This window comes from Mirounga angustirostris, unplaced genomic scaffold (assembly GCF_029215605.1).
Source record: "Mirounga angustirostris isolate CCGP_5_RB_7025 unplaced genomic scaffold, mMirAng1.0.hap1 SCAF_6, whole genome shotgun sequence".
NCBI classification, from domain to species: Eukaryota; Metazoa; Chordata; class Mammalia; order Carnivora; family Phocidae; genus Mirounga; species Mirounga angustirostris.
Genome location: NW_026991714.1, coordinates 15,465,383 through 15,478,041, shown reverse-complemented (window position 1 = coordinate 15,478,041; position 12,659 = coordinate 15,465,383). Strand labels below are relative to the sequence as shown.

Sequence of the window (12,659 nt, the reverse complement as noted above, 5' to 3'; positions counted from 1 at the left end):
AGAATCATACAAAATCTATATGAAAGAAGAATATACTGTTTAGTGGTCATGGGGGATTGTAAAAATGATCACAATTCTTCACCCCTCTCTTTATGTAGGCCCTTTAAACCAACTAAATTCCATCATCCAAAAGTAGAATCTATTTCCCCATTCCTGAATAAGGGCTGGTCTGTGACTCACTTTGGCCAATAGAATAAGGCAAATGTAACAATGTGACAGTCTCAAGTGTAGGCCTCAAGGGTTCTGCTCTCTTTCTGGGAACTCTGCCACTAGTTTGTGGTATGGCTAGATCACTAGATGATGAGAGGTATATAGCCCTTTTACTTTCATCACCCTGGATAAGAGCCAGCTGTCTAACAAAGAGTCATTGTGGAGCACAAATCTGTGAGGCACATTCCCCAATATTCCCACACCACGAATGGACATAAGTTGACAAGTAAATTATCTGCTTTCATTTGAAGTCATTGATCTGGTTTTCAAAGAAAGACCAATTGAGATCAATTGGAAATACACATGTGAAAAGATTAACATACCAGATCTATAATTCAGTGTTCAAATGGAGAATGTTTGCAGCAAAACCAAAAATAATGTGGTCATGGAAGAATTTTACTTTATCGTATGTTTTAGGACTCTGAGCCTTCAGATTCTTCTTCAGATCCCAATCTCCTACTATCTGAGAAAAATTACAGTTTGGTGTGTGTCCGCTAATAAGAGACCAGTAGTGATACTTCCAGCTCCTAGCTCCTTGAGGCTCAAAAAGACAAAATACAACTAATGAATAGAGAGAGAAGAAGTCATTAGAGGAGAAATTTGGGGGGACTGTGATGTGTGGGTGGTACATAAGAGAAACAGTGCTACACCAGATGAGCTAGAGCAAGTCTGGCCATGGGAAGGAGGAATCATACTTACAGGTCAGGTTGAGGACAGTACTAGAGTGTACAGTGTGTCAAATATGGGTCTCAACTACCAACTGAGATGAACTGAATGTGGGCCATTTTTGTCTCATTGTTTTTGGTTTAGACAAATATGATATACTTTTTTTTTCCTTTATTGATTTTTCAGTGGGCAGACTTTTTTTGCTTCATTGTTTTCAATACTGATTAAATCATGTTTGCTTTATATGTCAGAGGTAAACACAGTGATTTTTGCACTTGGGTCAGCTTTTTAAAATACATGCCCCCTTTTTGTGATAGGTAACTTTTGAAGAATGAACCACCTGGGTGAAAACAGGCAAATGATTTTCCAGCCTGTTACTGTTGTGTTTGGTGGATTTTTGCTGTTGTTTCTGTAGTTTAGGGTGAGGGCCTATTTTATTTATTTTGCCTTTGGGAATATACGAAAAGTCTAGAAAATAAGCCAAGAGAAAAATATAGGAAATATAACTGTGTACAATAAAAAGAACACGAAGAAGAGCTGGTATAATGTGTAAACTTCATGGAGGGTTAAATAATGTCCCCTGAACATATAAATGGAAAAAGCAGATGAGAAAGTTAATTTATTTTCTAAGTGAATAAAGAGATACAATGATATGTGCATCTTCTCATTGTTTAACAATAAAGTACTGACAATCTGCTGTAGAATTTTGGAAATTGGTGAAAAAAAATGTATATTTGAAAGTACCTACCACAGTACCTAGTTCAAAATAGATTTGATTCATTTTAGTTGACTTTCTTTCTTTTCTAAAAAAAATTCGTCATCAGGGCATCAATAGTTATTTTCCTATGCAGTATGTCTGTATATATTTTGACTATAAGTGAAGTTTTCCTTCAAGAAACAAAATTCCTTCTACTAAATGGAATCCCATATATTTTAGTCATCTTTGTGCACATTTTCAAAATAGTCAGTGTTAGTATATATACACAATAACAACCAGAAGTCAACAAAGAGATTTCAATATCATTCAGGAAAGGAATGGAAAACATAAAAAGAATAAAATCCATTTTTATCTCTTCTCAGTGATGAACAAAAGTGTAAACTTAAGCAGTTCTCATTGTCACATTTTGAAATATCTTTCTCTATGACCTTCTGGGCCAGCGGATTTCTTCTCTAATGATTATCAACGTTAAAGTGAAAAGAGACAGTCGAACTCATCAGTGGAATAAAAGGGTCAACTCAAAGCACAGGCATTCCATATGACTGATTTTAGCAGAGGACAAATCCTGCTGATTTCCCTCAAATGGTCATGGGAAGCTTTATTCTTTCTATTCATTTCAGAGAAGCTACATTATATATGGTAGCTCTTACTTCCAATAGCTCTTTCTAGTGGCAACCTATGCTCAGTATCAGAGCCAATCCTGTCCAATATGAGAGGATCCTGAGCCCCACTCACATATGGGTGGTGTGACTTAAATTTAAAGATTTATATCCCTTCAACAAGAAGATGATGCCATGAGATGTCTTGAGACTTTTATTTTCATTTTGGGAGGAAATGAGGAAAGTAATATAAAGAAGAATTAGTTCTGTGTTGGCTATGTTAAGAATGAGAGACATGCAAATTTAAACCTCAAAGAGATAGGTAACTATAGGCCTAGAGCTCATGGCAGAGATCTGAATAGATGATGATATATTGGGGAGTCATTAACATCATATAGTGGCTAAAATCATAAACAAAGATATGTAAATTGAAGGGGCAGATTAAAGAGGAATAACCAAGAAAAGAGAAGACAAATCAGAGAGATAGGATCTTGGAAGCCAAAGAAAGAGCTAATTTTAAGTAATAGGGAGGACAATAAAATAATTGATACATTGAAAAACCAAAAGTCATAAGAAGCAATCATAAATCAATTTTACTCTCATCTTTCCCTGATCTTTTGAATATACATATATTTGTCAATTATACCTAAATAAAGCTGCAGGAAAAAAATGGGCTAAATTCAGACAATAAAATGTGTAGTCCAGTATATTAGTCAATACTCCAATCTATTCAAAGAATAGATATTTTAAAGAATAGACTTCTCCTCTTTTTTCTAGCTAGGCCATGATGAAAGCAGCAAGTCTACAACCAGAGAAGGTAGAGTTTTATTACTGCTCTTTTTATTACTCTCCTCTTCTCTCATGCATGGGCCATAGGAGGGGCAGGAGCTCCCAGCAAAACCCAAAGCAGGCTGCTTTCTCTGGTCCCACAGTGTACAAAACTGACTCTTCACCGGAGGTGTTACTTTTGTGATTTCTTCATTGATCTCTCTCCCTCTACTAGGTATCTCTCACCTATAATTTTAGAGAAATCAGATGTATCTCTATTCCAACTGGTTGCTAACTAATTTTGTAGTTCACCAGAATCTCATCTTCTTCTCTATTTGGGCCTCTTTAACCTTCCGGGTGGCCCTTTGTAGAAGTGCTAAGATAACCAACCCTATGTTGTCCCTCTTCCTTGTAGACCTTATCTAGTCATGACAAAACACTCTTTCCTTTGCCTGAAAAACTCTGGGAGTATAAAATCATCAAAGCACTCTCTTTCACTGCCCTGACAGATGGTCTCTCCTTGTATAGATTTTCCAGGTCTAAGAAATATATCAGTCCACTGGTCTCCTCAACTTCAGGAGACACATATCACCTTGCAAGGCATCTAGTAAGACCCTCTCACTGAGAGGCACCACTGACCCCTGCTTTCTCCCTCCAGTGAAACCCCTCTCTCTAAGCTTATCTTTTCCTTAACCCATTTTTATGTACTTTTTCTGGCTATCTTCCTTTCTTTGATTTGGATGAGTGTTTTAAGAGTCATCTAACTAGTTCTTGGCTGCCCATACTTTGTAAGTTCTGCTAACGCTTTCACTAAATATGGTGACTGAGGAATTCATGAGAAGGAAAATGCAGAAAAAAAAAAAAAAGACTACTCTTTGTAAATATTAGTAAGTAAGATTGAGTAGTGAGAGAGTAGACTCAACTTCCAGGGTTCACAGGGCAGGGCAGAGGCAAAAGAAGAGGCTTTAAGATGGGGATGAAGATCATATTTGTAGAGAGTTATGATATAGCCAGTGGGGAAAGATTTAAGTTAAAATAAGGGGAGGATTTGATGCAACAAAGTTCAGAGGAAGAAGGAGATGTGAAGGGGACACAGAGAGGGGAGCAAAGGGAGAAAAACAGGAGGGGACACATCCAGAACAGGCAATATGTCATTACAAATTATATGTTGTTTTCTTCTAAGACTAGATTTAAAATTGGGAACGTGTGACAATATAGACAAATTGGAGCTGGAGAGAGGATAATCTGGAGATACTTATGTCTGGTTCTGTTTAGTCTATGAAGCAGGGGACAAGATTAGCTGCAAGGACAAGGACTTGAAGAAACTGGCAATAGTTTAAAGGTGGAGAGAAAGCAAGGGAATGAGAAGTAAATGCATGGCAGTATTTCCAATCAGCACAGACACATGTCTTCAAGCCCTCCCAGGTTCAGGGCAGGAGCAGGGTCATCATCCCTGGAGCTGACCCACAGTACAGCAGAAGGGAGAAGTTTTAATAGCACTCAGATTACTCAAGAGAGTCAGGATTAAGGTGGTTTTGCTCCAGACTAGGAGTAGAAGATGAGAAAGTTAGGAATGGGGTTGATCAAGAGCATTAGGTAGGGTTAAAAGATGAGGGGTTTGAGAAAAGTTGGGAGCCATTTATGAGGGAATTTGGAGACAAGATTGGAAAGATGTGATGTGTTCACAGAGTAGCATTTCAGGGATTAGGAAGATTTGAGAAGAAGAGAAGTTCCATGATCAAAAAAACCCTGGTTATGTTCATGAAAATTGGTTGCTGGAATGGGAATTAAACGTATGAGAGGTGAGGGGGAAAAAGACCATCCCTCTGATAAAGTTCTCAGTGAATGGAAACTTGGAAATCTGAAGATAAGTACAATGAGGATGGAAGAAAAGTGGTATCATGTCAGAGGACAATTTGTGATTTTTAAAAGGTAGTTCCTAATCTGACTCGATGTAATTAGGAGTCAGCTAATATGTAAAGATATACAATTATATTTATATAAATTTGTCATGAATCTTTGCTTTGAACCCATACTTACCCTGGATCTTTTGCTCTTTAGAATCTACCTGGCTTTTCACACTCTGGCTCTCTCCTAGACTCCAACCTGCATTCATCCTTTTTTATTTTACTGAGCTCTGCTTCTTGATTTTCACTTCAGCACCTTATTCTAATAATGTAGTTTATACCTTTTTTTTTTTTGGCTCTCCCCATTTCTCATCAATTTAGGTTAACATTTAAACCCAGCTTTTAATACAGGGAGTCTAATCCCAAGTGTTAGCAAGTCCTACTGCAGAGTGAGAGGTGATAGAACACTATTCTGTAAGTAATTCTTGGTCCTGAATTTGACTCGGGTGGGGACTGGGTTGGGTAGATAAACTAGAGGAAAGCAGAATAAGGTAAAGGTCAGCCTGAATCTAAGAACTTTGTAGAGCAGATGAGTAGTGTAATGAAGGAATCGGATTCACTTAAATAAAGTTAAGTGAAAAAGCTGAGACCATTAGAAATCTTCTGGCCATTAATAAAGGGTTTTAGTGGTAACACTGGGAAGAATAACGAGGGGGATCAGTAGAAAGGAAATGGGTAAGAGACTGGAACAAAACGCCATAGATGGGGATGAGTATTCCAAGGAGGAGAGTAGATTGGGGGAATATTTTTCTCTGGTAATTAAATGTTGTCAGAAAGACTATGGAAAATTTAAGAAACCTAAAGATAGAGGTGGCCAGGAGTGAAACAAACCAACGTAAGAATTCCAACTGGGGAATTTGTTAGATGGTCTTTCAATAAAAAGTACATAGAAGAGATAATATGTACAATAACTGACCCCAATTTTACTATCAAAATCCTGGCAATACTTTTTATTTAACATTTACTCTACCATGTGTTTTCTATACTCATTCAGAGTGATTTATTATCTGCAGAAAGGAGTAGTAATACTCTCAGACCACCAAGATGATATTCCTTCCAATGGTAACAGAAGCAGAACAGCATGGATTAAAAAACAAAAAGATATGTAATAAGAACAATAATTGTTTTGATACATATTTTAAATATCATGTGAAAGGTTTTAAATCACATTAGATTTTAGTAGAAAGCCAAATACACTAGTTTTGAGTTCTTTTTCAATAATTTACCCTGTCACCCTGTCCACACTCTAATCCAGGTGTTAATGAAGAGTGCAACAGCCAAAAGGCAGGCAGCAGGGGACAATGAGTTGAAAAGAGCCCAGATAATCTCAAACCCTTGACTAATTAGCAATTATATTTATAAACACACACACGCATATTGAGAAACAGCTTTGATTGGTGTGCACAGAACATAATACTATTGCTTGCGGATAGGAATGCCAAAGAATTCATGGATACAGTCCCAACCCTAGACAAACTTATAATCTGACCAGACCCAAAAACACACATGGAATTAGCATTCCAGCACATTTTCAAAAATACAATGAGCACACATGCATGAAAATAAATGTCCACAGATATTCAGAGAACAATAAGTAGAACATTAAAGATGTATAACTTTGAAAAGTGGGTAATTTATTTTAAAAAATGTACTTTACACACTAGGGAAAAAATCATGTCACTTATACAAAAATATGTTTTAATCTGCTGGTCTTTATTTTTTTTCTGTTTTATTTTCCTCTTTTTTTTCCCAACTGGTCTTTAAATGTAAATTAGAAAGGCAAGGACAACATAAATGGATGCAGTAAACAAATAAATAAGCAATAAATTCAGAGACCATGTAGAATAAAGGTTCTATATACATACGCTGTATATCCCAGACCTTATGGTGTGTGTGTGTGTGTGTGTGTGTGTATGTACATGTGCACACATTTACTTTTACGGATATATCTTTACCTGTCTTTCTCCAACCAAATTCTAAGTTCTTTGAGGGAAAAGGATTTTATCTAGTTAAATATTTGCAGACCTTAATACTAGGGACATCTATCAACATTCAGCAACCTATACATTGGAACTCTAGGAAATATTCAAAGATTACTATTATGTTTAACAAATGCAGACATCAAAGAGTCAAAAATATATCAACAAACTAGGGAGGACAAAAAATATTGCTTTTTACATAAAACACTGACCAAAAAATCATTGTTATGATATAAAGTAATTAACAAATGTAATTCGATACAAATATTTAAATATTATTAAAAATATTTACCTTCCAGTCTGAGGATCAAATCCAAAGTAAAGGTCTCTACAATGGTCACACCTCTGTCCAGCAATGGAAACGTCTTGGCAAATGCACTGACCAGTTAGGCTATTACAGATGTGATGAACTGCACCTGTTACATGGCATGAACATGGCAGGCAGCCAGTGGCATTGCCTGGAGAAATATAAAAACCTGGAAATAAAGAAATGAAAAGTGTTTAGTTATTACTTCCCATCCAGGCTTTTCTTTAAAAGATAGTGTTTTGATTACACCCAAAACCGGAACGCTATCATGGCACTTTCCAATGCCCAATACAAAGGTGGCTTATATTAAAAATTTATGATTATCAAAAATTTAAATTTAACTGAGCATTCTGTAGTTTGCTAAAACTGGCAACCCTTGAGTCCTTCACAACCCTCCACCCCTACATCTAGCTAATCACTGAGTCCTATGTATACTGTTTTCTAAGAATTTTAAACTTTCTACTCTCCATTCCCACTGCCCTCTCCCTAGTCACAGTCACCACCAAGTTTATTATAGTTTACACTATGGAACAGAGGCAATGGTAAGAGCCTTTTATTCATTATCTCACTCTTCACAGCAATGCTAATAATTCAGGTATTATTATTATTATTTTCACTTTATATATGAGAACACTGAAGGTTAGGAAGGTTAATTAATCTCATTGTCACCAGATTGTAACCTCCATGAAGGCAGGAACCTTGTCTGATGAATTCACCACTGTCTCCCCAGCACCCAGTACAGTGCTTGTCATAAAGTAGGCACTCCTTAAACATCTGATGAATTCACACAAATGTACCAAATTATAAGTAGGCATTGATTTCTATAAGTATTATATTTAAAAACCCACAGAATTTGGGTGAATTATAAAACCTATATTTGTTTCTTATAGCAAAAGAAATAGAAATATGATTCAAAAATATTTTCAAGTTGCTTAAAATTTCATATAACCAACAGCTATAAAATTAGAAAGACATTAGAAATTAGAATGATGGAGGGCACCTGGGTGGCTCAGTTGGTTAAGCGACTGCCTTCGGCTCAGGTCATGATCCTGGAGTCCCTGGATCGAGTCCCACATCGGGCTCCCTGCTTGGCAGGGAGCCTGCTTCTCCCTCTGACCCTCCCCCCTCTCATGTGCTCTCTCTCATTCTCTCTGTCTCAAATAAATAAATAAAATCTTTAAAAAAAAAAAAGAAATTAGAATGATGGAGCAGGTGTATGGGGGAGAAATGGTTCTCGGTGTTGTGTGGTATGTGTGTTTATGCATACACATCCTACACATATATACACACATAGCACATACATAATGTTACAAGGAATTTTACTGAAACACAGGGAAGAGGGAATGCAGAAAGATTCTAATGAATAAAGTTCTGACAAATGAAAATGATCTGTACAATTGTCATGATCACTAATGTAGGTATGTATCACTAATATTGAAAGAGTGAAAGAATATGAACACAAAGTGAATCCACTGTGTATTACTATGCTATAGGGAGAAACAAAAAGTAATTGGAATATATTATAAATCTCATTTGAGTCTCTGGTTGAAAACAAGCCATTCTTTCATAGCCATCAACAATTTGTTTTTCTTCTCTTTGGCCCAGCATATTCTCTCTTAGAAAGTTACAGAAATAGTCAAACAGAAAAAGATTCTGCTCAAAGAAAAGGAAGAAACTCAAAATCAGTGCCATTCCAACCTGTTGGAAAGAACTGACTGATCTTGCCATTTTTTAGAGTAACTGACAACTAGATTATGCCCTTAGCTTCTTTGCATCCATTGATAGCAATTTGCCTTATATGTGTTTCCAGAAATACAGGTATGCAAATTAATATATATTCTCATACCTGATTCACCATACAACCAAAGTTGCACATTTCAAAGGCTTTTATTTTGAATTCAAGACCACTGTGGCTGCAATTCTATGTATTTTTCTTCCTGTGAAGGTACCTAGGTCCTTAAATTCCTGATGATGGCATCATAAATATACTAACAACTCTCCAATTTGGATAAATTACCCATTAGCACAGATACTTAGAAGTAGAATTAATTTGGACTTATTGCAATAGCTTCAAGCCACAGAGAATTCTAGAACAATTACAGATGATTTTTACAAGAAATGATTTATTAGTAAATCTGTAAAGACAAGGGGGAGTATATTTTGGTACAGACAATTGGGTTGCCCAAGTTTCAGAAAATAAAAAATGCCATAGAAAAATCAGAGATATAAGCAGAGAAGAACAAAAATGAAAAAACAAAAACAAAAACAAAAAAACAGGGAGGCTGCAACCTGGAGGTAGGTCTTCAAGGAAAAGCCTGCACTGGAACTTGTCTTGGGGTTAATTCCCCTCCTCTCTGGAGCATAATTATAAAGGTTAATCCCACCAGTATTTTAGTTGTCCTATTTTTAAGCAGTTCTAATTAGGATGACTCAGGTACCTTCCTGCTCAGTGATTACTTCTTGCCTTACCTGAATGTGCCTAATTCTAGACCATTACCTCTCCTTTTATGACTTCCAACTATAGAAAACAACATTTTCCCTTCCCTCCTCCTTAAACTTCAACTCCAGAGTGCGGCTTAAGGATAACTGACCTTAATTTTCTTTCACTCAATACATTTCTGATCTCCTTCCATTAGCTCCACTTCATGTTCCACATCTTCAGGTCCATAACATTTTAACGGATCTTTTTGATATTTCTCTCCATGAATGATTTTGTACCACATTCTGAAGCATGGTCATTAAGACAATGCTATTATCTTACATTACGTAGAGCTGAGAGTTCGCACATATATAACACTGATTGGCTCACTAAAGTTTGTTATTTTCCCCAGTTTTATTTCAGCAAGCTCCTGGTCCCAAACAAGGCAAGTCTAATGGGGAAAACAACGTGTTTTTGCAGTTCAAGCAAAAAGTCACCCATATTATAAACTAGTGTTGCTTTATCCAGGAGAAGACTTGCAGAATCCTTGCAGTTCAAAGTTATTAGCAAGGCAGTTGGTATTATCTCCTATAGTTGCTATTTGCACAGCACAGCACAGCACTGTCCTGGGCATAAAAGAAGAGCCCGTTTCCTAGCAATGTCCCTCCTGAGAACCATGAACATCCAGGCTTGGCCAACGTCTTGAAATGGGAGAAAGAAAACAAGTTTAACCCCTAGGCCTTATTCAGAAAAGGAGGGCAGAGCTGAGGCTAAGCACAAATTACAAGCCATTTAGAAGAAATGATTCTCACACTAAGCCAGAGAATGGACATAATACTAAGAGAAGAGTCTAGGGAGAAATTTGTGGCTCACCAATACCAAGCAACAAGATTCTTCTAGTAATGATTTTGAAAATTAATATTTTCAGAATGAAATATAGTAAGTGATGCTAATTTTCAAATTAAAACAATAATAATTTTCTTCCATTTTGGTAATTTTTTATAAAAATGCTAAAATTATTATTCATAGAGTTGACCAAATGTCAATAATCACATAAATATTAATATTACTCATCATAAGATATAATTTTTCTTATTTAAAAGTTTTTAAAAACTCTTTTCAATTAGTTTAGATATGTTTTAAAACCTCTGCTCCTATTCCTCCTTCCTGGACTGCTGCTATACTCTCCTTGATTACTTTACCAACTCCTGTTTACTTTAAAAACTCAGGTCAGAAGTCACGTTCTCAACTAAGTTTTCCAGATCCCCCCATCCTTCAAGAATGAATCAGTTCCTTCACTTTACTACTTCTCATATTGGACATTTCTAATATTGCCCTTGTCACACTGTGTTATATTTACGTTTAGGTCCATTTCTCCTACTAAAGCAAATGCCTTAATACATTTATGATTACATATCTTACACCAGCATAGCTCCTGGTACACAGTAATGTATTCAATTGATGTTTACTGAAAAAAATGGATATGTGAATGAAATGGGTAGATAGCTAGATGGGTAGGTGGCTGGCTGCCTGACCAGTTGGATATCTGTTACCCCTTAAAATATGAGATGATCTCTTTAACACTTTAAAGGAACATAGTAAAGACAAAAAGCCTAGCCTATCAGGAAGGATAGCAGGGACTGTATATGAATCAGGAAAAATATATTTAAAATGCAATCTTTGGGGGCGCCTGAGTGGCTCAGTCAGTTAAACGTCTGCCTTCGGCTCAGGTCATGACCCCAGAGTCCTAGAATAGAGCTCTTCGTCTGTCCGGCTCCCTGCTCAACAGGGAGTCTGCTTCTCCCTCGCCCTCTGCAGCTCCCCCTGCTTGTGTGTGCTCTCTCTGTGTCAAATAAATAAATAGAATCTTTAAAATAAAAATAAAATAAAAATAAATAAAAATAAAAATAAAATAAAAATAAAAATAAAATGTAATCTTTGCCTTATTGGCAGATGGAAAGAACTTCAGAAAGAAAATATCAGCCTAAAACTATGTTTCCTGTTCTTAGAACCAAGAATATAATAACATGCTCACATAAGGGAAAACGTTCTATTGGACTTTGCTGTTTTATAAAAACCTAGTTTTCCTATTTATGGGAATATCCATGAAGGGCCTCCAAATGCATATTCTTTAAAAATGAAATTCAATAACAACAATGAATATAAGTAATCACAGCTGTGATGATGTCTTGGAAATTCTAACTCATAGATATGTGTATTCACAATCCACAGAAACACTTTCATATTCTTTGTTCCCATTTTTCTCAGTCTCAGTGGTTACCAACCATATGCTCTAAAGTTTCTCTCCCATGCCATTGCCACCATCCCAGAAATTTCTCCACCTTAGTCCATGGAGATCATCCCATTTCTAGACAACTCAGTTCAACTCTTCATTATCAGATCACGGTAGCCTCTCAGAATTCTATTAATTTTCATTTTATAACTATTACTCAGATTCTACACAACAGAGATACCCCAGGACCTAAAGCAGTCAGCTAGAATCATGGGTGAGGATGAGCTTCAGGGTGGGGGGAGGCTACAAACACTTGTAAGAGTATCTCTTTTAACTCACCCTCAAATATTCATTGAATGAACGATTATGACAAATGTTGCATTGTTCAGAAAAATGTTTTACTCTTTCAGGGTGCAGATTCTGAGGTCAGTTGGACCTGGATTTGTAAATGGTTCTTCTACTTAATTAGAATACATTTCCCCTACTATAAAGTGGGAAAGTACTGGTCCTTCCATCATATAAATATTGTGCATATTCAATGGGACTTTTCAGATGAAACCCTATCCCAGGGCCTGGCAGACCGTAGACACTCAGTAAATATTACCTATTATCATCATTGCCATTTTTATGAGGCAATTTTCTAGGAAAGTGGGATTTTCCTTAAATTACAATTTAAGTAATGACTTGTCGATGTACTTCTTTCCCCCACTGATGTGCCTGGGATTATGGTCCACAGTGCTTATGAAAAATTCTTTCCTAGTGGTTTATCAAGGAAGAGGCTCTTGTCCTGAGGCTTAGGTCTCCCTGTGGAAAACATGTTCATCTGCAAAGCTGTTTCATCAAACACTGGGAT

The 12,659-nt window shown here is 36.5% G+C and overlaps 1 protein-coding gene across 1 annotated transcript in view; it reads right to left on the bottom strand.

Annotated features, from left to right (window-relative positions):
• Positions 1-12,659, bottom strand: part of USH2A (usherin) — a 701,438-nt gene that overhangs the window by 535,444 nt on the left and 153,335 nt on the right. Inside the window, exon 13 of the mRNA XM_045876094.2 lies at positions 7,140-7,323. Within this exon, the coding sequence (XP_045732050.2) occupies positions 7,140-7,323 (184 nt within the window). The remainder of the gene's footprint in view (positions 1-7,139; positions 7,324-12,659) is intronic.